The sequence below is a fragment of the Erythranthe guttata genome, chromosome 5, assembly GCF_056151865.1.
Source record: "Erythranthe guttata isolate IM_541 chromosome 5, IM_541, whole genome shotgun sequence".
In the NCBI taxonomy this organism is placed as follows: Eukaryota; Viridiplantae; Streptophyta; class Magnoliopsida; order Lamiales; family Phrymaceae; genus Erythranthe; species Erythranthe guttata.
In genome coordinates, this window is record NC_142537.1 from 1,674,139 (window position 1) to 1,700,482 (window position 26,344).

At 36.9% G+C, this 26,344-nt stretch overlaps 4 protein-coding genes and 1 long non-coding RNA gene across 5 annotated transcripts; all 5 read right to left on the bottom strand.

Moving 5' to 3' along the window:
• Positions 1–124: 124 nt before the first annotated feature.
• On the bottom strand, positions 125–744 carry LOC148770391 (uncharacterized). Its single transcript, XM_088818483.1, has 2 exons — positions 380–744; positions 125–262 (listed from the first exon to the last, which is right to left on the bottom strand). Exons 1-2 carry the CDS (start codon positions 732–734, stop codon positions 207–209), a joined length of 411 nt encoding a protein of 136 aa, XP_088674609.1. The 5' UTR covers positions 735–744; the 3' UTR covers positions 125–206.
• A 6,612-nt stretch (positions 745–7,356) lies between these two features.
• LOC105966176 (putative disease resistance RPP13-like protein 3) lies at positions 7,357–11,376 on the bottom strand. Its single transcript, XM_012990742.2, has 3 exons — positions 10,725–11,376; positions 7,755–10,012; positions 7,357–7,658 (listed from the first exon to the last, which is right to left on the bottom strand). The coding sequence occupies exons 1-2, from the start codon at positions 11,163–11,165 to the stop codon at positions 7,772–7,774; spliced, it is 2,682 nt and encodes an 893-aa protein (XP_012846196.2). The 5' UTR covers positions 11,166–11,376; the 3' UTR covers positions 7,357–7,658; positions 7,755–7,771.
• A 215-nt stretch (positions 11,377–11,591) lies between these two features.
• Positions 11,592–12,926, bottom strand: LOC105966049 (protein PLANT CADMIUM RESISTANCE 12). The gene is made up of 4 exons (XM_088818229.1): positions 12,699–12,926; positions 12,547–12,618; positions 12,022–12,231; positions 11,592–11,898 (listed from the first exon to the last, which is right to left on the bottom strand). The coding sequence occupies exons 1-4, from the start codon at positions 12,772–12,774 to the stop codon at positions 11,819–11,821; spliced, it is 438 nt and encodes a 145-aa protein (XP_088674355.1). The 5' UTR covers positions 12,775–12,926; the 3' UTR covers positions 11,592–11,818.
• A 903-nt stretch (positions 12,927–13,829) lies between these two features.
• LOC105966037 (uncharacterized) lies at positions 13,830–14,464 on the bottom strand. The gene is made up of 2 exons (XR_001173506.2): positions 14,338–14,464; positions 13,830–14,241 (listed from the first exon to the last, which is right to left on the bottom strand). It is a non-coding gene; the product is annotated as an uncharacterized LOC105966037 (long non-coding RNA).
• Positions 14,465–19,017: 4,553 nt separating this feature from the next.
• Positions 19,018–25,287, bottom strand: LOC105965944 (uncharacterized). Its single transcript, XM_088818472.1, has 13 exons — positions 25,070–25,287; positions 24,144–24,557; positions 23,292–23,538; positions 22,968–23,080; positions 22,505–22,584; positions 21,742–21,883; positions 21,551–21,631; positions 20,720–20,824; positions 20,458–20,640; positions 20,216–20,308; positions 19,852–19,991; positions 19,689–19,755; positions 19,018–19,371 (listed from the first exon to the last, which is right to left on the bottom strand). The coding sequence occupies exons 2-13, from the start codon at positions 24,528–24,530 to the stop codon at positions 19,252–19,254; spliced, it is 1,758 nt and encodes a 585-aa protein (XP_088674598.1). The 5' UTR covers positions 24,531–24,557; positions 25,070–25,287; the 3' UTR covers positions 19,018–19,251.
• Positions 25,288–26,344: the final 1,057 nt, after the last annotated feature.

Sequence of the window (26,344 nt, forward strand, 5' to 3'; positions counted from 1 at the left end):
GATTAATTAATTAATTAATTAGGCCGTATTCGACGTTTGTTAAATCAAAACGCAGATTTTCTTTTCGATTAAAAAGAATTACAAGCATAATTTCCAACTAATGTTTATTGAAATAAAATGCATTTACATTAGCATAAAGTTAGATAAAATATATGTTACATATTCAAATGTTTTCTTCTATGAGACAAAAAGAATATTCTTTAGAATCAATTCATCTTCTCTACATGCTTGTATGTTCTTCCTCTCTCATTCTTGTTCTTCCCTGCATCCAAATCCAAAGACCAAACTTATATGCACAACATACATTATATATTAATCTAGTAAAATAAATAAATAAATAAATAAATAAAATAAAATAAAATTAATATTCCATACATACTTGATTTGTTTCTCCTTCTAGAAGAATGGACAATTTGTGGTATAAAAACACCTGTCCCAATATTTCCACTAGTACTTCTCCACAAGTTCAACATCCACAAAGGTGGTCCACCACCACTATTATTATCCTCCTTAATCACGGGCCAACCGTAATTATACAAAACGGGCTGGATAGTGCTAAACGGGCCGTATAACGGGCCACATTCCTTGTTCTCGTATTTAATAACTTCTTCGTCTTCATCAGCTGTCAATTGCAAGACTTGCCTTTTGAGTTCATCGTACAAAACATCATCGTCTTCCTCTTCGAACGAGCACACCGTCGGTGATTGTGTTGGATAAGTAGTATGGAAATCCATTAGATGGTACTAATTTGCAAATCTTTTTGGGGGGGTATTATATAGTTAGGGGGGCCGGGTGGGGAAAAATAATAATAAATAATAATAATAATAATAAATAATAAAAAGGATGCTTTGATTGTGGTCAACGTTGAATGGAAGTGGAAAAGGGTGGTCTTTGTGCATGTCTCCAATTGGCAGTTGTAGTAAAATGCAAAGAATATGTGTCATAATGAATATGCTTTTTTTTGTATGTTAGTGCATGTTTGTTTGGACTTTGGACACTTATTTTATTTTTATTATTACTGAAAATTGAAATTAATTGATCATAGTTAATGCTGAATTTGGACGTTTTTTCCGTTTTCTTATTTTGGTGTAAAACGCGTTGAACCGCTTTTAATAAGTCGATTGTTTTTTCCATGTAATTCTTTTGTAATGTTAAAATTACAAAAGAATCCCTCATGTTTGGATAATTACAACCACATCCTCAATTATATATTGTCTGATACGGGTCATTATGACGAGATAAGCGCAATGCAAGCTCAGGAAAGTTAAGTTCTTATAAGGCCTGATGCCGGACGGCGACCTTCGATAACGAGCTGGCAGAATCATAACTCGGACCCCGACATAACCATGGCCCAAAACAGGCCCATTAAGGGAAGGCCCAAATACTTGACTTGAGGGAGGAGAAAACCCTAAAAAAGGAAACCTTGTGAACCAAGGTTTCCTCATCTATAAATAGTAGGATCTTTAAACACACGCATATACAAGCATATACATAAAATATTACTACATTGCATATACGTTTTTGGCTCCTACTCCGATCACTGACTTGATCGTCGGAGCTTTCCCGCCGGGAACCCCTCCCGGCGTTGCAGGTCTCTTCACCGGAATCAAGGCTGGAACCCAAAGATCACGAGAGGAAGCCCTACGGACCAAATCAAGTGGCGCCGTCTGTGGGAAAGATCTAGAAGTTTCGGGAAACAACTTCCGGGAAAAATCAGATCTACCCCCGGAAGTCCAGATCTGAGCTAAGAACGTGGAGAAAAAATGGAAGAAGAAGGCACGATCACCCGAAACCTACAAAAGGAGCTGGATGCAGCAGTTCATGACACACCTGGCGTCGATCCGCCGTCTGCCTTGAGGGAGAAGTCAGGGTGCAGCCTGTTCACGCCCGAGAAAGAAAGACGGATCCCGAGCTTCCGAGAAAAAGAAGCGAGCTAGGCCGGACGCTTGTCGGGTAAATGTTGTGGAACGCCAGAGCCGGTTGAAAAAACGACCGACGAACGCCTCCATGAAGCGCAGACCCTCGGAGGAACCCGGGAACAGCCTGTGGCCTTCCTTCACTCCCTCGGTGAAGTTAGAAGATGCCTGCTTCCCAGCCGCAAATAGCTCGTTGGAAAGCCCTTTAGCTTTTTCCTCTAAGCTCGCATTATGGGATACTAAAGAGTCTTTCTCTGCTTGTAGAATCTTCTCCCTCTCTTGTAGCCTCCTCACCTCGGCAAACAGTCCCTCCTTCGCCGACTCAGACACCGCCAGACTCTCCTTCAGACCTCGGACCTCTTTTCGGAGCTGGCCGACCTCCTTCTTTTGATTATCGTATGCCTCACGAGAAACTTCATCCCACCCCAAAGGGCCCGAGAAGGCGATCGCAAATTGCTACACATATAGGGGACTTAAGTAAAACCAATTGTGGCTAAGAAACGTAAAAGCTAATTCGTGTATGCAAGATAAAACAAACCTGCGTTATGTTATGAAGAAGCAACTCGAGCCGATCACCCTTGCTCATTTGCCCGAAGTGAGCAACGTCTCGGGGAAGCGCCATAGCTCGGCAAGCAGCGATGGCGTTCTCTGCGTTCTGGCAGAGGTGAAGTGCAAAGTTTGGAGGCAGAGATGACCCAACTTGCCCCGAAGCTGACCCGGTCTGCCCAGGAGTCGACCCAACTAACCCAAGGGCTAGATCAGTCCTTCTCTTTTTTGTGGTGGGCTCTTTTTCCACCTGTTCTTCGGCCGAGGAAGGTGGCGGGGAAGGGACTGTAACTATGGCCGAAGATCGGCGAGGGAGCTCGGGATCCTCAACTCGTGGGCTACCTCGGGGACGCGCAGCCCCAACACTCTTCTTAGAAGGCCTTTGCCTTAGAGCCCCTTCTTCAGAGGATCGTTTATCGGATTCAGCGGCCACAGGGCGCTGAAATTCGGACGCCTGAAATTCCGGCTCCGATTCGGATGGGCGAGTCGCCGGCTTCTCACCTCGGAACATCCTCTTCATCCTTAAGTCTGTTCGTTGGATTAAGAAAAATATGGTGAGCAAGCAGACAATATACCGACAGGCATAAGGCACAATCAAATAAAGAGCGACAGCCCGAAATGAGTGACGAGCTGATACAGAAAATTAATATCATGTTTAAACCCACCTAAATCCTCTTGAGTTAAGGGATGAGTGCCGTTGTCATGAAAGTAGAAATGGCGAAGTATCGGTGGAAAGCTTGTAAGAGTCTCAGGCATACCGTAACTCGGTTGAAAATGAACAATCATTTTCAAAAGCCACTCATCAATCGCCAAGGGTTTTCCCCTCCGCTTGTCGGGTAAGGTTGCGAACCAAGGACATAGATAAGGGGTATCAGCGGGGTTTTTCGCAAAAAAATAGTGACCTTGCCACCCATCAGTCTTGTTGGGCGGCATTAATATTTTGAAACCCGGGCGAGCCGAGATAGAGACGTGGAAGGGACTGGAATTTTTTAAGACCATCACACTCCGAAATCGAGCTGGAGTAGGGGTCACGCCCGACCAAGCGCAAAGCATGCGGAACCCAGTCATGACGACTATAGCATGGGGATGAAACTGATTGAGGGATACGTTGCACAATTGCGCAATCTCGGAAAACCAGGACGAGATGGGAAAAGAAAGACCGAAATAGAATTGTTCCGAGAACCAGGTGCTGAAACCTGGGGGTGGGTTCAAGGGGCGCTGATCTCGAGAGGGTAATATTAGCTCAATGTCAGTAGGAAGACCTATGTCACGAACTAAATTGTTTAAGTCTACCTCGCTCAAAGTACTAGGCCCCCACTGGTCATCTAAATCGCGCCCCCCAGACAATGAAGGAGAGCCACTCCTCGCAGAGGACAGAGTGTCATCTCTCCCCTTTTTCTTAGATTTTTTCAATAATTTTCCCGAAGGGGAAAAGAAGGGCCCTTCCTCCGAAGAAGAAGAGAGAGTAAGGGTAGGGTATTCATCTCCCTCTCTGGAAGGTACTCTCTGACCAAATGGGTCGGGGGAATTGGAAGACATAGGTTAAGGACAATAAAAAGCAGGGTAAAAATGGAGTACCTTTGCCGAAGAAGGAAACGAGCACGGAACGGAAAGAGCTTGGTTCTCGGAAAAGCAAAGGTCGTCGGAGGAAAATAAAGACAAGGAGAGCACAGAGGTGAAGAAGAGGAAAAAATTTTGAAAATTCGCAGAAGTCAGATACTTATAAGAGGAAGAAAGGAGAAGAATTCGATCGTGACCGTCTATTCGAACGGACGAGATTCAAAATAGATCGCCTCGAATTCGGCGCAAGAGGTGTCGATTGGAATCCCTCAGTAATAACCTAGGGAAGAGGGAAAGTCAATCATAACCGTCTATTCGGGCGGGTGAGATCTAATATAAGGCGTCTCGAATCTGACGCATAAAGCACTGATTTGAAAGTTCCTCATGATGGCTTAGGGGACTTGAATCGACCACGCAGAATGTCAGAGTCATTAAATGGAGGGAAAAGTGAAAAGATCGCGCACGTCGGACCGATATGAACCAATGATTAAACCTGCACCTCGTACTCCGTACTTATAAAACGAGGTAAGGAAAAACCAATTCGTCTTATAAGTAAGGAGTAGGGGGAGTAGTTGATACGGGTCATTATGACGAGATAAGCGCAATGCAAGCTCAGGAAAGTTAAGTTCTTATAAGGCCTGATGCCGGACGGCGACCTTCGATAACGAGCTGGCAGAATCATAACTCGGACCCCGACATAACCATGGCCCAAAACAGGCCCATTAAGGGAAGGCCCAAATACTTGACTTGAGGGAGGAGAAAACCCTAAAAAAGGAAACCTTGTGAACCAAGGTTTCCTCATCTATAAATAGTAGGATCTTTAAACACACGCATATACAAGCATATACATAAAATATTACTACATTGCATATACGTTTTTGGCTCCTACTCCGATCACTGACTTGATCGTCGGAGCTTTCCCGCCGGGAACCCCTCCCGGCGTTGCAGGACTCTTCACCGGAATCAAGGCTGGAACCCAAAGATCACGAGAGGAAGCCCTACGGACCAAATCATTGTCTTACGAAAAACCCTCTCCTCCAGAATGTAAATTTGACACCGTGTCCGTAAGATTAGACGTGTAAAACAATACATAATTGAGGGGTGATTGTTAATATCCAAACATAAGAGGTTTTTTTCGTAATTTAGTCTTACTCCATAGGTGACTGTAATTTGACCGGAAAATATTTCACTAAATGGCCATACTTTTCATGGTTTAATTAATTATGGATATGTTTATATAAATGGACTATTAGTGACAACCCCTTCTATCATTTTTTTAATAAAGATGGGTCCAACCCCTTTTCTTTTATTAGTGATAGATCCAACTTTTTTTTTATTGTCAAATTTACCATTCATTCCTTATTATTCACTCTCAATTACTTTAATGCCTATTTAATTTTTTTAATTATAATATTCGTTTATTTATTTAAAAATATTTATTTTAATTTTATTTTCGATTTCAATTTTGAATTTTTTTCAGTTTTTTTTTATTAGAAATCGATTATAAAATTTCTGAAAATAATTATATTTTTTTAAAATCAACTATTTCTGAAATCAACTATTTCTGAAATCAACTATTTCCATAATCAACTACAAATTACTGAAAATATTACTTTTTTTGTTCGTTTATTTCCCTAATCAAATATAATATTTCCGTAAACAACTAAATTATTTGCAAAATCAACTATTATTTTTTCAATTTTTCTAATTCATTATTTCGGTTTTTTTCCCCAACTGATTTACCAAATCGACAAATTACTACATATTATTGAAAACAACTATAAAAATTGAAATCAACTAAAAATCGTCGAAAACAACTAAAAATAAATGAAGTACAATTTTTTTTTCATTTTTTTAATTCAATTTTTTTCGATTTTATTTTTCCAGCAGATCATATTATTAAAAAAGGCAATAAAAAAAATTAAAATCAACTACCAAAAAAACCAAAAATCAACTAAAAATGTCGAAAACAAATAAAAACTCTCGAAAACAACTATAAACAAAATAGCAGAATAACGAAAACAACTATATTGTTGTGTAACATACCCAACATAAAAAATCGTCAAATAAAAAATTCAGAAAATTGCTCCTCAATTAACAAGATCCAAGCATTAGATCAAGACGAATCATTGCCGCAAAATCAATTAGAATGGCCCTCCTCACATCATCCCTGGAACTCGACAATGGAGAGAAATCCTAGAACGAATAAAAAAACAAAATATAGATTGTCACAACATGTTAATCCAATCTTCAACCAAACGAAATCCTAAAATCGCGGGCATGGAAGATATGAGATGACAACGACGGTGCAGATCTGAATTGGAGGAGTGGAAGTCAGGCGGAGGTGTAATGGAGGAATAGCGGCGGCAGTGCGGTTGTGGGGTTCTTCCCTCATCGTTGTCGAGATGTGGTGCCGCCTTCTTCCTCTCCTTGTCGCCGCCTCCGACGCTGCAGACTTCTAGTTAGAGAAGAAGAGAAGAAGAAGATATGGAGATAATATTTGACGATACAACGGCTGTTGGGTAAAAAGGATGTGACTAGGGTTTTATGTGTTAATTAAGGATAATATAGGTATAACACCTAATAATTATATAAATATTAATTTAATTAAACAATTAAGGGGGGTTTCACTATTATTGAAAAAGGGAGCGGATCCATTATAATCCTAATGTATTGGGGCCCTTATATAAAATGAAGGAGCTGCAAATTTTTAGGGAATTGCTTTTTGCGGTTTGAAAATTGCTATTTGCGGTTTCTAACAAAACCCCCCAAAAAAATACTTTATTTCACTAAAACCCCAAAACTTCTCAAAAAAATCCAAAAACACCCCCAAAACGCGTAAAAGCCCAACTTGGGCGTCCATTCATGCAGTGCACGCCCAAGTTGGGCGTGCAAGCTGCATTTGGGCGCCCGAGTTGGGCGTCCAGTGCAATTTTTTTTTTTTTTTAATGTTCGAACGCCCAAGATGGGCGTCCAAGGCGTGTACGAACGCCCGGAACGGGCGTTCGTACACGCCTTGGACGCCCATCTTGGGCGTTCGAACATTTTTTTGCGAAAAAAAAAGCTCTACAAATCGATTTGTAAGGCTTTTTAACATGAAATTGGTTCCGTAATCGACCACCCAATGCATATTACACATAAAAGAGTCGAAATTACATCAAAAAATCGAAGCCCAACCCTTGTTCAAGCTTGATTTCGAATTTTCGAATTTGTTTTTTTTTTTTTTTTTTGCTATTTACAGTTTTGGGGGGTTTTTTGATATTCTTAAAAGTTTTGGGGGGTTTTATTATAAACCGCGAATAGCAATTTTGTGACCGCAAATAGCATTTCATAATTTTTATTACAACCAAAAAACAGCATTTTTATTACTGCTGATAAAATTACACATCTTTGAGGAACAATTACCAAATTGCCCCAGTCAAAGTACAAGAAACATCAAATAGAATTTTATTACAAAACCACCCAGAAACAATTGCTTCACAGATTTCTCTCTGTAAAAAATAATAATAAAAAAATGAAATATATATATACACACACACACACACACCAACCACAAAACACACATCTCCTGAAGCAGAACATACCAAATAAAGTGAACTGTAAAACTCATCTCCTTTCATTTGTCCAACATTGCACCTGCACAAAATTAAAGTCTAAATATTATTACACACGAAAAAGATCAATTTTTTTTTTTTTGAATTAAAAGAATAAAAATAAAATAAAAAATCTCACAAATTGAACGAAAAAAATCACTGATCCGGTGGATAAACAGACAGCTTAAATCCATTCCCTCTGCCACTCTGCTTCCCCTGCAACTCCATTTTCCTCCCCTCAATCTTCCTAGCAGAAGCCGCCACCGATTCATTCGTACAGTAAATATCCACTACTTGCAGGCACACAATATCCCCAAACACCAGCGGTAGCGAAGCAAGATAACCGCAATGTTTGAGAAAAAGATGCCTCAACCTCGGAAAATGATTCCCCGAAGCAACATTCCACGTAACCAAATTAGTCCTCCCAATATGCAAGACCCTCAAGCCCCTAAAACCCCCGTCCTCCGTTTTCCACCACTCGCCCTTAAAGGCATTGTCCTTCAACTTAAGCACTTCAAGATTCTCCAACATTCCAAGGGTAGACATGTCTTTCCACTCGAGCAAAGTGTCCGACAATGTCAACTTCCTCAGGTTCGGAGGAAACTTATACGGATGAGGAAGTCTGCTCAAACTCCCTTCAGAAGGCGGACGAGGAAAAACATCGTTTATTAACTTCAAATTCTCCAAATGACTCAATCTCCCCAAACTATCGAACAACATACTCCCGTTTTTAATTTCGAGAAGTTTACCTAATTGCCCCCGAATGCCCAGCACTTTCAGATTCGGTGCACGAGCGAAAACCTCCTCCGTGCAGCTCTCGGGCGAGACTGTGGAAAGTGTTTGGAGGGTCCCACTCATCAAGACTTCATCTTTACTCTTCCTCGACCTCGAAAGTGGGCCCGGCAAAACAGTCGAAGCGTTCGTTTTCACATGCCTCAGTTGGATCATCTTCCATATATCCGCTTTAATGTCAAGAACCCTCGAAGAAGTCTCCACAACTAGGGTTTGCATGTTCCATAAGCTCGAAATTGCCTCAGGCAGCATCTTGAAATTGCTCGAGAGCACAATGTACCTCAAGTGAACCAATTTGGTAAGATCAGTTGGAAAACGGGTAAAAATCACAGAGCGGGCATCCAATACCCTAAGCAATTTAAACGCACCGGGAATCGTAGAATTATGCTCCGTTGGCAAAATAGTCTCGTCGCTCGAGAAGGACAAGAACGAACGAACACGTGGGCCCTCAGGCTTCGAAGAGATATAGTTCAACACACGTGTGTGTATGCATAGTCTACGGTACTTCTCCAAAGCAGGGTTTGAAGAAACATAGCTGCCTCGATCGAACCGTTTTATCTCTTGGAAGAAATTCTCCTCCGCAGCTTCCTTCTTGCAGAACTCGTGCAACATATCATGTATACGACATGTTTTAATCTTGCCGTTCGATCTCAACCGTCCGACCATCACTAAATTTCTGCTCACAAGATCTTCCAAATACTCCTCTGCAATATCCTCCCAGCTCATTTCTTGATTCTGTTGTATGAAACCCTCTGCAATCCAAAGACGAACGAGCTTCCAAACGGGTATTTCGAAATCTTCCGGAAACATCCCGAAATAAATAAAGCACGCCTTTAAATGGTACGGCAAATGATTGTAGCTCAAAGCTATGAAATTGTCCACACGTTTATCCTGGTCCATTGCAATATAAGCATCGACGCTTCTCGCAACTCTTTCCCACCAATCGGTTCCTTTTTCAAGAAGAATCCCGCCGATCACAACTATAGCAAGTGGTAGCCCTTGACATTCGTTTGATATATGCATGCCATCTCTCATAAACTCCTCAGGGCAATTCTCTGCACCCAAAGCCTTTCTCTGTAGCAACTTCCAGCTCTCTTCGGGGGTTAAAAACCGTAAATTATGAGGCTCTAAATTAGGGTTTGCATGTATAGCAACTCTCTTGATACGACTGGTTATAAGTATTCTACTCCGTTTATTGTTTTTCGGGAAAGCGATTTTGAGGTCATTCCATGCTTCTTCGGTCCACACATCGTCCAAAACTATTAAGTATTTTCCCTTTTCCAAGAATTTGTAGAGCTCTTTGGATAAATTTTCGTCGTTCATTTTGTACATGGAATCTGTGAGCTGTGTGAAATTGCTGAGGATGTTGAGGAAGAGTTCTTTTCTGCTGTAGTCTTGTGAGACGTACACCCATGCGCGGCTGTAGAATTCGTATTCGATTTTGGAATTGCGGTAAATCATTTTGGCTAGGGTGGTTTTGCCGAGGCCAGGCATGCCGACTATTGAAATGACTTGTAGTTCGTCGGACCCTCCGGTTAGAAGATTGATCACCTTTTCTGCCTCGTCTTCGAAACCGACAACGTTGTCTTCTTCAACAACTGGAGGCTGTGTAATAATCAAGAATCAATAATCAAGAATGACTTAGTCCAGGAAAACTGGTTAAGTTACTAAAAAGCGAAATTTATCTATTCTATCGCGTAAATCATACATAAAGTTGATTCGGATTAGGAGTGGAAATCGGACCAACCGGATGGGAATTGGTCTTTCAGAAAAAATCCATTTTTTTCGGAAGTGGAAAACTAATTCTAATTCCGTTCCCGAAAAAAACGGAGTTCCGATTCGAATCGGCGTAATTCGGAAATTTCAATTTTTTTAGTCACATATACTACAAAAGTACATAATTATTTGCAGTTTTCGGAAAATAATCTTAATTCTCGGAAACATGTTCGGATATTAAAATCAAATCGGAAAATCTGAATCCAATATGTATTTTAATTCCGTTCCAAAAACAAATAAAAAAATCGGAATCGGAAACTTTGGAATTCGAAATGAAAATATTGTTCCAAAATCGGAAAATTTCAAAAACTTGCTATCAATGAAAAACACATAAAAATGTTTTCTAATATTTAGATTTCCAACATCAAAGTTAAAATTTCAAAAAGTTTATTCTGAGTTGTGAAATAAGGTAAGAATATGAGACCAATTTATTACATCACAATTTTGAATTTTTCTTTTGACGTTGACTTTATTGACCAGCAGAAACTTCAACCCGACGATGATTATCAAAGAAGAGAGGAGAGCCCTTTTGTGAATTTACCTTTTTCTCCTTCGTCCCACCGTTGGATCCATCGCCGACGTTGACGATTTCGAATCCAAACTTCTTATGCTCGTAAATATCCTTAACCTTGGTCCGGATCGACTCGATTTCCCTCCCGACATTGCGAAGCTTGGCCGGATAATCGAACATGTGTAGAGCTTTGGAAAGGGGCTTCCGGGCCTTGTGGGCAGCGGCTTGGGCGACGAACGAATCGATGGCGTCTTCGGCCTCGTACACCACGTTTCTGATCTGCTTCACCAGCTCCTTCAAAGTCTCGTGCTTGCTGCGCTTTTCGGTCGAATCTTTGAGGAAAGCTTTGAACAAGGTGAGGTCGTTGTAGAGGAATTCGACCTGGTCTTTGATGTCGGTAATCAGTTTGGCGTTGTAGAGAAGTAGTTGCTTGAGATTCTCCAGCAGGAATTCCACGGCGGCGTCCGCCATTTTCTCTCTGCGGCCTTTCGTCGAACAGTTGGTAGTCAGTCGCCGGAGTGGGTATATGGAGTTTAAGTTTTGGAAGTTGACCCAAGGTGCAACTAACTGGTCGTTATTTGTTAATATTTTATTCTTCTTCCATCTGAGCTACCCCTTTTTACGATGATTAGTACTACTATTTAAAATAAGAGATTGACCATTTTCGAGGTTGAATTTTCGCAAAACTTGAAATACGAATTATGTAGTTTTTTGAGTTAGTTTTTTAATCCAGTTTGAATTATCTAAATTGGATGTTGTATGAGAAAGATATGAATGAATCGATGAACAGTGCTTACAACTTTGATATTTCAAGTTATTTAAAATTCAGAACGTAATTTATTCGTGCATAATTTTGTCATACGATATCTAATCAAGTTGATTCAAGTAGGACTAAAGTAACTCAAAGCACTGCAATTTTCATTTCACAATCACAAGTTTTTTTTTTTCTTCTATTACATTAAAATCACCAAACCATTCAAAACAATGTATCTCGAGTACAACTTCTATAATGTTTCATAACTTAATACGTTTTCTTAATTAACTAGATAGAAAATACAACACTTTTTTTCAATAGAGATCACATAAATTTTATTTTGTTGAAGCAAGCTAATCCAAGACTACGTTTAACGAGCCATATCGGATGGGAAAAGCGGGGGCACGGTTGCACCTTCACGTTTCCACTTGTCGACGTTTCCTTCCCAACCTGCACGTTTTAATCCCAACTTATATGAAATTTCAACGATCGAAGAATAATTATTTAATTAAGCTCGTGAAATTCAACGAACGAAGAAAAAAAAAAAGGCATGGGAAAATGAGAATCGATTACCTAAGGAAGGTTCAACACCGCGATTCTTGAGTTCTCTGTATTCCTGTGTTATGGCGCACACGCAACAGCAACAATGTACCATAGCATCGGAATAAGGAGCTTCCGGTAATTTGAAAAGCGCTCGCAGTTTCGTTCTGTAATTAGTCGAGTACAGCCAGGTGCAATGGACCATGTGTAGCGCAGCAAATATACCACAAGCAGTTCCACTCGCTACGTACGCGCCAAAAATAGCAATTCAAAAAACAATATGTTGTTATTTTGTGGTGCGTATGCTTAGAGCCCGCGAAATATCAAAATCTTCAAATTTAACCCCAAAAATAAATCATTATTAATTTTTTTTTTACTATTTTCGTTATCGAAATACAGAAATATTTCTAAGAAAACTCGACAAACTCACATTAAATCGATAGGGAAAAGGCTAATATGAATGGAATATTTGTCAAAAAATGAAAATATGAATCAAAAGATTTTAATTAAAACAAAAAGTAATTATGCAAAAAAAAAAAGGAAAAAGTAATTATTTACGTGTGCTCCCTCGATCGATTATCTCAACATTTTGTCCGAAGATGATCCACGGACAACAGAAAGTCTTGAGACCTTCAAAAAACACGAACGAGAATTGGATTAGTATATAAATAAAATATAATTAATGATTATGTATTAGTGAAGTTAATTACAATTAGAGCGATCCTGCATGCAATCAAAGAGGCCAGTAGACCACTCGCCCTCGGGCAATGGCGTATTAAGGTTCATACTTAGCGATAATTAAGAATGGATTAGACGAATTTAATTGAATGTTTATGTTGAAGTTACTATATATATATACTGCAATTGTTCAACCAAATGGAATTGTTAATTAATTTATTTTTTGCAAGGAAATTGCTAATGAGATATTTGGTTGCTTCTGTTGATTATGTATATTAGTACATATATATATATATATATATATATATATATATATATATATATATATAATATGCATATAATTGACCAAATTTGTTTATTCTAATAGATTAAGATTTGTTCCAGTTGATCATAGTGTTTAAATATTACATTAACTAGCATTATTGTTGAAGATTTAAAGTTTTATTTCTTCTTCAAACCAGATTAGTAGTATTTAATTATTATAAAAAAAATTAAGAGTTGACCTTAAATTTATTTTACAATAAATTCGAGTATTTGGAAACTTCGTGCAGGATTTGAAGAATCCGATTCGTGTTGGAGAGGATATGACTGAGCTGTGAGCTCCAGATTACTTGTGCTCTCGTCTTGCCTGTAATTTCAAACGAATTAATAATTATTAAATAAGAATAAATACAGATTTTTATTTTTCATGATCTTTGGAGGATTTTTTTATTTTTATTCTAACTTCTAACTTATTCTTTTATCCTCGTGATTTTGTTGACTATATATATGTGATATAATTTTATATAAAATAATTATTGACAAGGGAAGTTTTTTAAAGCATTTTTTGTTGTAGCATTTGACCATGATTAGGGGAGAAAATCGAACAGGTTGGAACGAATATTTTTTAAAAATTCCATAACCTGCAAAATTATCATCTTCCAATATTAATACATGGAAATAGTGTTGATTCTGATTCAATTTATTGGTTATTGGCAAAGAAATGCTACGCGGAATAGACATGGTTGTGGGCCGGAACCGGATTGCGACCGGCCCAGCCCAGTAGATGGTAGATCGATTCTAGTTTAAGCATTTCAAGACCCGTGATTAATGAAGTAATAATGTAATATAGAAAAGTTGAAAAACAAAAAAGGGTAGTTTTGTCAAATAACAAAAAGAAAATCTAAAATCAAGGCTAATAAATAACTTTATTAATTGATGTGCATTAACCTTAAACGATACTTAAAAAGAAACTAGATGTACATTGTTCCACCAAGAAACAAATTGCATGAAATCCCTCATAAATTTAATTCCATAATGTGAAATAAAGTGTTCTACAATCATCTCGCCGGAGCAAGATTGATCGCACTTTAATATATTTGTGTCTCAAAGAATATTCCACGAGAACATGAACTGAATTTAAAGTGTATCTATTAACATCTTTATTAAATAAAAAAACTACATAAATAAAACACGGATGAAGGTCCGAGGTCGAGGTACTAGAAAACCCCACAATCCTCGTACCATCATCGTGTTAGCCGACAAACATATCTTGCTCAAATGAGTGTTCCACAAATCTTACTACAACCTCTTCTCCTGCAAATGTAAGAATATAACTATCGATTAATAATCATTTTAAAAACACTATCGAAATATAATAAATCATAGCACTGATATATAAATAAAAATTACCTTGACATAGGACGATGAAATCAATGGTTTTCTTCTCTTCTTGGTAATATTCTCCATGAATTGATGAAGTAACATTAATAATTATGATTGAAAAAAAGAATGAAGTAGCACCTTTAATGTGTGTGTATAAAAGCTACAAAAAAAACTTGTATTTATAGAGAAAAACGTGTTTGGTAATAACAACTTTTTTGGTTGTTGGAGGTCACACGAGTTTAGCCCTAGCCACCCTTCCTAAGTAACAAACACTCTTTTAACTCCCCCAATGTACCTATACCTAATTATTTTGTATTTTATGTTATATATTTTTTTGTACGAGTTAATTGCACAGACACCACTGTGAAATTTCTACTTGCCATAAAAGACCCCATGTTAAAGAATTAATTAGCATTTACCCACCCGTCTTGTGTTTTATATAGCTCACTGGCCCTTAAAATCAGATTTAGATGTTGACTTAATTGAAAAGACGAAATTACCCCCAGAATGAGGCCAAAGACCAAAAATTAGGTCCGATTTTGACAAGCCATGGTTTGATTTTGACTAGACATGGATGGGTATGTTATATGTACTTGGACCATATAGTAGTTTACACAGCCGACACTTACTTGTGACCGCCACGTGGCCATGGGACCCATACCAATAAATATAGGAGAAATTGGCTAGACACTATCCTTATTCTATACATAAGTGTAGGTTCTTGATCAATTAAATTACTCTTAAATTAAATTAAATTATTAGTGTATAGACATAGATACCCCTAATTAATAGGGGTCTTAAGATATAAGTCCCTCGTGACATATCGTATTAGAACTAAATGACAAGTCTAATTAAAATTTGCTTCACATCCTTTATTAAATTCATTCCAAACATGCCCCTCCACTTACAAATTCGAAATTACAGCAAATTGTAAATATACTATGATGAACTATGGTATTATTTAACATTTTTAAGTTTGCATCTAGCATTTTTTTTCTTAATTTTTACGTGAAACACGTTTTTTTTTCTCGTATTTTATCATTATATAAAAATCTATTTTTTTTCCCATTCTTTTCTACATAAAGTGAAAATTATGATTTTTTTTTACTTCAGAAACCCATAGGAAACCGTAGTAATCCGTAGTCACCCATAGACATCTTGAAACCCTAAGTCATCTTGAAACCCTAACTCCTCCTACAAACCCTAGCCGCCAAACCATAGACACCCATAGACATCCAAATCGATTTTTTTTTTTTTTTTTTTCTTTCCCCACCAAACCCTAGATCCGCTCCTCCATCCACCACCACCACCATCACCGAGCGCCGCCATCACGCCATCATCCATACCCAATACCGTTGCCGCGCCTTCCACCATAGATCTGACCTTGAACCACCATAGCCGCCGTCTCCTTGCCTCTACAACCATCCGCTTATTGCCGCCGTCTCCACCGCCATAACCATCGCCATAACCACCCCCCCCTCAATAGTGGATTGGAGTGGTGTAGAACGAAAGAGACAGAGAGAGATAGCGATATCGAAAAATAGAGGGATACAGATTGTGAGAGAGAGTGAGAGAAATAGACGAGACAGAGAGAGCGAGATTGAGGGCGAGATTGAGAGACATAGAGAGCGAGATTGAGAGACAGAAGAAAAAAGAAAAATAAATCTGAGAGAAACGTACTTTAGAATTTATAGATTTAGGTTAAGGGTAAATTAGGGATAAAAGAAAAATTGAGGATGTGACTCATATTTATTTTCTAAAAAGGATTTAGTTCATAAAAAAATATTAAGGTTGTATTCCACATCTAATTATGTTTCCAACTAGGGACCTCTAGCATATTACCCCTAATTAATATTTATATGTGAATAGTTATTTTAGAAACTGAGGGAACAAATCCCACAAATCTCTTACTCTCTCTCCATTCTACACGGTCAAACATCTCTTCCATCCAATCACACCTACACGCATCTCTCTCTCTCATCCCTTTTCTCTCACACACGTATTTCACTCTCTCTCTCTCAAGGCAGCTAAATTTGAAAATTAATTCTTTATTACTTTATAAAAATATTTAATATTTTTTACATAAGTATTTATAGCAATCTTTCAATTATTAATTTTCTTGAGATCATGAGTTGGATTTTAATTGTTATTTTGTATGTTTTCGACAATATTGCATTTTTTTATTAGCATTTTCTAATTAGTTTTACTTGAACAAACAACAAAATAAAAAAATTTGAACAACATAATAAATTTGCAACATAAAATAGAAAACTGCAAATTGCAACTTATAAGTGAAAATTAAATTGTAAGATTATTATCACACATCAACAATCTAAAAACAACCAATTAAAAATTGTAATGGTTTAAGTTTGCTCATTGGGTGATATATTGACAAGAAATTGAATATGCTTTATCAATCAGTAAAAATAACTTAAAACAATAATATGATTGTGAACCATGAAACGATAATTTTTGTTGGCACCCTATAGGACATTGTACTTGTTAGCAACATGAACAAAAATGGACCGTCGTTCTCTTTTTTCTGGGCAAATACGAGTTGACATCACGAGTATAATATTTATCACACACAAGGACTGTCCAGTTCCGAAGTTTGACAATGGGACATTCACATGAATGAAGCGGGAAAATAAAGTAACGAAAATCGCTCATATTCTCACACTATGAACTTTTTCTCCATTGACATTGATTCCGTGCACGTCCGTATGTATTTAATATTGTTTTTCCTTTCTTCGATCTTGTTGAACAATGACTTGATCCTTTTTTTGCAGTGGATGTTGAATATGAAACAAAATGTGATAATGGTTGTACGATACAAAACTACAAATGTAATAGTTGCTGACATTACCAACCACTAATTACAAACTGCAAATACAAACAGTGAAGGCAAATTGTACACGAAAAATGATAAAGAATGTAGTGCAAACTGTAAACTACCAAAGTTATTCAAAACGACAAAATATATTTGCAATAAAAAATAAAAAATACAAATTTTAATTTGAAATAGAAAAAAACAATTATAACAATATTACATGATGTACAACAAAATTCTCAAAAGTATAATATTTTCGCAATAAATTATATTTAATGCAAACAATAAATTAAACTTCAAAGAAAAAAATATATTTAAATCATTAAACAATTATTTTTGACCACTGGCACTATTGAGGAACTTTTTCATGTCAGCGGCATTAACCGAAAATTGTCTTCTTTCTTTTTTACCCAGGCATGTGTGGGTTGAAACACTCTCACGATAGGATATAACGTACAATCTTAAACCTACAAAAAATAAATTGCAAACTTTAACCACGACTTACTAATTGCAAAGTTAAGGAAAATAACAAAAAAGAATTGTGATTGCAAACAACAAACAACATACGCAAGTTCAAACAAGATTTGTAAACTAATCTGAAAAATGCAAATAAAAAATTGATTGCAAACATGTGTAAAAAGAGAAAAACTAATCTAAAGTCCAATTTATGAAGATTAGAGTACAATATAAACCTAATTGCTAGCAACATAATTCGCAACTCAAGAACGTCAACATACAACAAGTATTACATTACAAAATAGTTACAAAGTGAAAACTAAAATTGCAAATAAATGTCTCTTGCAACAAACATATTTCAAAGTGTAAAGAAAGTAGCTTAATCAAAACTGCTTAAGTAAAATTTAAAAGAAATTAATAGCAATTATTAATTTGAGATGAAGACAACAGTTCATCTTACAAATGTAGACATGAATTGCAAACAACTAATACGAACTCCAATTAAGACCAAACATGAACTGCAAACAACCGATAACAACTTCAATTATAATAGAGAATCGCAAAGTGCAAACTGAAATTAAAAAAAATATAACCAGACTACTAACTTCAACAAACCCCGCAATTTAAAACTGATTTCTCAGGGATTCGAATTCATCATCCTCGTTCGCTGTCTCAAGAAAAAAAACGGGTTTTGAATGAGTATTGAAAAAATCGAACAATCATATGTACATGTAATTAATAGGAGTATTGCTTACCGAGACTAAATTGTGTTGGAGCCATTGTAGAAATCACAAACGACAGATGAAGAAACAACAGACGATGTCTTCAAACAACAAACGATCTCCAAATAGCAAATGAGAAAAGAAAAAAAAAACTGATTTCACAACGTAGACAACAAACGAAATTTTGTGGACTGCAGATGGCAAACTCAATGCAATTTTTGGTTAGGGTTTGTACTGATGAAATCAATGTTTTGGAGCGGTGAAATTTGATGAAATCGATTCTTGGGAGTGGTGGAATTTGAGATTGAGAATACGTGAAATTTTGGAATGGATTAATTAACTGCAAGAAGAAAAATATGGGATATTTATTTTGGAGATTTTTATTCCATATATTGTTAGGGATATTTTTGACATATTATAAATAATAAATATACTGAAAATTGAGTTTTATTAATTGGATTTATAGACATAAAATCTCTTATAGGATGACCTATACCAAATTGCCCCATAAGTATAATAGTAGAGGCAATAGTGTATGGTTGAGACCACACACTTTCAAGATTTAAACATTGACTTAATTTCACTTTAGACCCTCACAATGTAGTATGATCAATTGAGGTGCAATACGAAAAATTTATTACTTGCAAAGTAGCAAATTACTACATTTCGAGGGTACAAAGTGGAATTAAGCTTTAAAGATTTCATGAAAGATCAGCCATACAATTGAAAATAAACTGCTGTCAAAACATTAGTAAAATGATCCACAGAGGGTAAAGGAAGAAAAGAGGAAAATAATCAAGATACGCCATAGTGGTTAAACGTATAAAATAATATATATTTCTAAAACCAAATTCGAATTATACGGCAAATTGAAAAACGGACATACACAATAGAGAAACACAAGCACTGGAATTCAAAACATCACGGACTTGTCTAGCTCGACATCATCACATTGTCAATTGACTGAAGAGCTTCGTTTGCGAAGAAACGAACATCTACATCAGGGTCCTCCGAAAGCTCTACCAAGCTGGGGCGAATCGTTTTCTCCACCACCTGCAAAGTAATAAGAAATTTCAGAGGGCAATGAAATTAAAAGATGGTATTTGCATTAACTTACGAAAAAAAATAAGAGTTGATAATGGTCGGTTTCGACTTTCGTATATGTTGATGTGTTTGCAAAATATCTTTTTTTCAATTTTCAGCTTATTTTTGTAAAATATATAAAATGTCGAGAAAAAAAATAATGAGCCAGAAAACACTCGAAAACAAATTATGGGCTAAGAAAGAAAAAAACCCGTAATCTGTTTTCAAAAGTTTTTTTCAAACACAATGAAGCTAAAGAAAGAGATGAAGGGTGTAAGGGAACTCACAGATTGATCGACAATGGGGATCATGGATTGCAACACCTTTGCCACGTTAAATTTAATATTGGGAACTCTGTATAAATATAATATTCGGGTAAGTTAGTTGAGGAAAAACTGAAAATATATGATACTACGGTAACGTAGAAGGACATGGAAAGGCAAGAATTACCTGTCCTTTGATGCAGTAACAATGACTGGTAATAACTTAGAACATGTGATCTCAGAACCCATGACAGGGGCAAGTAGGGAAATTGCACGAAGAACGGTCATCCTATATAAATAATGTGGATTGTTTATCATGTCCAAAACCTGCATGAAAGATGACAGGATTACTTCATTGTTAGAACGTGCTTAAGACAAACGAGCCACGAATAATGTGGGAGTAAGTAACAGAGTTGCACAAAAGGAGAGGCATCAGATCAGATACGAGTCGTGCATAAACATAAAATCCAGCTTTTTTGTGGAAAAGATTAACAATTTGTAAGATCATAAAAGTTATATGAAAGGCTGTCATTTGCTAATCTTCCACATACCTGAGGAACTATATGCTGCATTGCCCACTCTGGACCGAATTCTTCTGCCAGACGTTTCAAATTATTAGCTGCGGCATCTCGAATAGAGTAAACCTGAAAATATCCGGAAAGTTAGACATCTTCATCCACAGTTGAAGAGACAAAATATCACACCATTATTTTTGCATAGTCTCCAATTTATTGCAGTTAAAATGGGAAGAAAAAAAATATTATTATTGTATGGTGAAAAGAGAAACTCCGACCTTGTCCTGTAGCCACTGCATGCAAAGAGCACCGAGCTTATCGTCGAAAAAGCCAACACCCAACTGACTAGCCAATAAAGGTATGTATTCTATTATGGCAAGGCGAACCCTCCAATGCCTATCCTCTGCTAACTCAACAATAGCTGGTAATAAAGATTGAGAGAGTAAATCGATTCCAATCACCTGCATGTGCAGAAAAAGTGTATAAGTTGGCATGGTACTTTATGAAACAACAGAAGAATGGAAATGGGATAATATATACCTGATTGACTTGATCTAGCTTGCTAATGATGTTTAGGCGAACATCGGGAAATTCATCTTTAAGAAGAGAAAGGAATATGGGAAGAAGTTGTTCGATAGTTGCATCCTGCATCAACCAGACAATCCAATATTGGAAACCCCATAGAATCATGATAGCAAGTAAGGAAGAAGTCAAGAATTATCTATATATGACAGATTGTTTACCAATCAATGCTACCAAAACAAACTTTGCAGAAAACTTAAGTTGCAATTTTCAGACACAAATATAGCATAAAAATTAGAGTCAAGGGACAAAAAGAGCATCTAACACCAATTCTTTCCATCCCAACAAATATTAGAAGTTGCAGTCAAAAGAACTGAAATTGATAAAATATAGAACAACAAGCTACTGCCGCCTCAGCAAGTGTCTTGACTATCTAATAACAGATATTTTTGGTGCATAACATAATGAGTAGAGATTAGAAATGGTAAGCAACATTACCTGGGTCGAAGTAGAGGAAAGAAAAAAATATTATAATGCATAGGCCACGCAACGAAGTAGCAGTGCTAAGTATGAATCCATGAATGTATTGACTCGGATAGTTACTAATAGAAGCTTAATAGGAAGACTGTAAAAGACAATATGTATAATTATGCCGTAGGGAAGACTATTGTCTGATTGATGATTCTTATTAAGCAGAACGATTTTGTAGTGTCTTATTAAAATTTATAAATGTTATAGTACCTACAAAACAATGACAGGCAAAATGAAACACTCCATCACCTAGCTATGCATCCATAAAAGATGTGTTTGCATCCACACAGTATCTCTCTCAATTAAACATGTTTTTACCTTTCCCAAAACAGGAGCCATTCCCATTATGACTGATGCCAAAGCAGACCTTACATGCTGTGAAGAATCAGATGACAATTCCTGCAAGAGAGACCTCGCATTATACGACAGTAAAACAAAAGACCATGATACGAATAGATTTACAACAAACATATAAATCCAGCTTTTGATTTGTGCACAATGGATGCTACCTTTACACAGGGAAGAATATGCTGGATAGCAAGTTCGGGATTAAGAATCCGACAGAATTTTGTGACTTTTCCAGCAGCTGCTATTCTCACTTCGGCTTCATTGTCTCGAAGTAGGCGGACATATGCAGGAACCAAATCCGTCCTTGAAACATCACATATTTTCCTTGTGAATATTAGCTATTCTAACAAGATTGTTAAGTAAAAAAAATTGACATCCTTATATGTCAACAAAAGTTTGATGACGGTCATAATTAAGAAACTCAAATCATAACGTAAAATCTGCCACTCATACAACATTCACGCATAACAAGGGAAAGGCAATTGCACGTGTTTATGTAGAAGTATTTTGACTTTACAATAACTAACATGGTTAGGAGGATAGCATCAAATGTATGAGGGAATAAATAAGTGCCTTTGTATGTGTACACTTGTGCAGCCACAAGTAGTATATTATATACAAGGTGCACAAGTGCATATAAAATTTCGTGAATTAGTGACTAAATCCTGAGTTTCCAGATTTGTTGTATCTATTAGTCAAGAAATCATATATCCACATTTCAAGTCCTGGTCCCTTCTCATCAGGATACTATACAAGACCGAAATAAAGAAGCGAAAGGAAAAAATAATAGCACTTTTTACTAAGGCGGCCATATACCAGTCACTTGCTAAACAACTTAACATCCACACATTTTAAAGGGACAAATAATATAGTGCCCTATGAGATGCAGAATAATAAAATAGAAGCCATATATTAAACATATACCTAGTAGGTTCAGGCCCAACAGCCTCACAGAGCTCATACAACTGGTTGGCCACCATGTACCGAACCCGCCAAGACTTATCCTGACAAGTATAATAAGTAAAAACAAAATTAACAAGACTAGGGATAAGAAAGAAAGAAGCCAGTGACATCCACTTCCACAGAAGAAATAACTAATTAGCATTTTTCTTTATGTGTTGCAACATAGTTCATTTTCATGCTTAAGAAAATAAAAATTACACATTCACTATTTGTCAGAACTCAGCCGTAAGTTACAGTAAGTCAGTAACATATTTGACAAAAGGAAGGTGACCGGAAGTTTTTCCACCAACAAGGGGCAGAGTAGAAAGATAAACAAAATATCATACATCTGCAATTAATGATTCAACAAGAGAAAATGGCTGCAACAATGTAATACGGGTCTAACAATATAACTAGAACTAGCAACATAATTTTTGAAGTGTACCTGCGAAAAGTTGACAATTACAGGGAGAATATGTGCAACACAATCTTGAGGTTCCAATAACTTTCCAAGAGCAGCACAACCCTCAACAGCTAGCAGGCGAACAGAATCCTGATCTGGAAAGAGATACTAAGAGAATTAATCTTACTTCCCCACATGCTGTTACATTTCCTAGCTAGTGTAGAATAACAATATGTGATCATCGAAAAATTTCTTAATCACATAAATAAAAAAAAAATCGATGATTGTATACCTTCATATACAAAAATAAGTAAATCTTTCGTAAGCAATTATCATAAGATGCAAAAATAAAAAAGTATTATATACCATCCTGTGTAAGATCCTCAAACATGGACATGATGTCACTTTTAAGATGAGCAGCTTCCACAGTGGCAGCAAATTTCCCCAAATTCGTGGCAGCAGCCCTTCTCACCATTGGCATATCATCTTGACACAATTGGCTGTATATTGACCTTAATTCTGTCTTTAACGTATCTGAGGCACTTGGGTAGGCAATATGAAACAGTCCACAAGCTGAGACTCGAGCTGTGAACCATTCACCAGCTGCTAGCCTCTGTAAATTAACCGACATGCCAAAAATTAAACATGATAATTAGATAGAGTAGTGGCTTCAATGCCAAAAAAATATGAGAACACTTTGGTGAGAAAGAAATTGTTCACATGCCAAATGTAATGACTAGCATAGATATTCTTCTTTTGAGGTGATAAGGATCAATGATCTAAGTGCGTTACACCACCACTCCTACTACTGATATAAATTTCAAAAAAAATCTTTACAGGAAAAATGGGGAAATTGCATCATAAAATATGAATTATCTGAAGTTTTCAACTGTCTCCGTGCTAGCCTACTTGATATGTAATGAATATTACATTGGTTATAGTAGCATAAAAACGACGAAAGAAACTGCAAACTATCTTACATTCTAAATACAATCATTAGAGTATACAGATAAAGACCAAACCCCAAGATCGAGATCCGTCATAATTAATTACATGCTGTTGTCTCACGCTTTGATAACGAATAATAGTTTTCAAGTAATCCCATCTCTCAGCTCATAATATAAATGTAGAATTTGCACAAAGTACCAAGAAAAATCATCACACGTGATAAATACTGAAAGACCAGAGTAATGAAAGAAGCTCTAGATTACAGCTGACCTTGACAAGAGGAATAAACCAGTCAACCAAATCATTTTCCTTCATCTGCGACCCAATCCTGCATAGGGACTCTACAGCTTTGTCCCTCACACATGTCTCCTCCACAGTACAGAGGGTTTCCAGAGGCGGGAGCAATATATGAGCATGATCCACCCCTCCGACATAAGGAATGAACACACCCAATTCTTCAGCCATAGCAAGCAACACCTCGTCCTCGTCGTCATTGTTCTCACTCAAAAATGGAATCAGCTCCTTTCGAGTCCTCTCCTCCCCAAGTGCACGTGCTATGGTGGAAAGTCTTCGTATAGAGTTCAACCGTAGTTGAATGTCGTCATTCTTTAACTCATCAATTAGTACTGCTATTGGATACAGTGGCTCGTCCGCCATTGACACTGTGTCACAAAATTAATATTCCTAGATATATACAAACTTCATCAGAACTTTTTAGAAGCCCAAAAGAAGCTCGAGATCCAGACAACAAAATCGAGTAAAAAAACCCAAACAATTAATTTCCCCATAACGAAAACGGATTTTTAAATAAGAAAACATAGTATGACATATTACAGGGTTGATTTTAACAGCACTGTAAAACAAGTGGAAATTCAGGCAATTATAGCGAAGGAATTTTGTCTTTATTTTTTAATTTCCATTTCAGGAAAAGGGGGAATGGAGTAAAGATACAATTTCTCAGAAATTTTCAGCATGGTCTATAAGCTCAATTAGGAAACAATTACGAGTATCGCAATTCGTACGTATGAAGTAAAAATAAACCAATGGGAAATTAAAATCAGTCGGAAAAAAAAATCTAAGATCTGGAAACAATCGAGAATTACGATGAAAAACAAAGAAAGGATTAAGCACGCGCGTAAGGTAAAGTGCGCATACAAAAGCATGTACAGAACGGCGGTGAAAGAGGAGAGCCTTACCGGAGACAATGAGTTCCCGCCGGCTTTCTCAGATTCGGAGAGAGAGAGAGAAGAGAGAGAGAGAGGATTTATGTATTTTCTGATGTGTTTTGGGGACCGGTGTTTTTCATGTAATCGCAGAAGGGCTTCCTTTCTATTTTTTATTTCCAATAGTCGCACGTGCTTCAAACGCGAGTTTATGGGAAACTGTTTTTATGAAATCGTGTTTATAGCCATTCGGTTTTTTTTATCAAACAAAATTGGGTAAATAGCACATCACCCCTTGTGGTTTCATGATTTTGCACATCACCCCCTTATAGTATCAAATTACGCACATAACCCCCTTAAGGTTTGATAAAGTAGCTCATGTGAACTCCATTAATAGACAAAATACTAAATTACCCCTGTAAGTGTTGCCAATATCATACCAACCTGTGGGTTGCTTTCCCCACCGTGCCAACTTTTCTTGTGATTAATTTACTTTAATTTTAAAATATTATTTATTCTATGAAATTAAAAGGCTAATGTAATTTGAATTAAATGGTAAATTGTACTTTTACTTATTAATTTATACATTTGAAGAAAAAATCACCTTAAATTTCAAGAAAAAACGAGCGATAAATCTGAGGGATAATTTGAGAGTGAAATCAAAAAAATAAGAGGGGGCTAGGGTTTAGTCAATGGTGAGTAAGATAGTGACTTGACAATTTTCCCAGCAGAGTTTTATCGATCGTGATACACCCTTAGAAAGCCCACGATATAAGCTTTAATTTTCTGGAGATTTATGTCCGTTTTATTTGGTGGTGGTCACTGAATTTCAACAAAACATTCATCATGCTACTGAAAGTTTAGAATCCGATTCGAGGTGTTGACATCGAGGAACTGTGAATGGGGAGTACTCTTGATTAAACAAAGGTGAGGATTCTCTAACTAGACTTTTTTCTGGAATGTGATACTACGGCACACGAAACAATCGAAACGCCACAAGTTCCTCCAGAAAGCAGCAATGTCAGAAGTACAGTACGTGCTAGCTATGTGGCAAAAATTTATGCAGTTATGTCAACAACCACCATAGACGGGAGTGCCAGTGGCCGAACATGCTATGCCAACGGAGGACCAAAAGTTTGAGAGGTTTCTACGATTTCGACCATCGAAATTTTTAGGCGAGCCCAATGATCGCACGGTAGAAAATCGGCTTAAGGAGTTGGATATTTTTGAAGTGACCGACTATTCTGACTCTCAAAAAAAATTAATTATGTTGTTTTCCAATTAGAAGAAACTGTACGTCATCAGCAG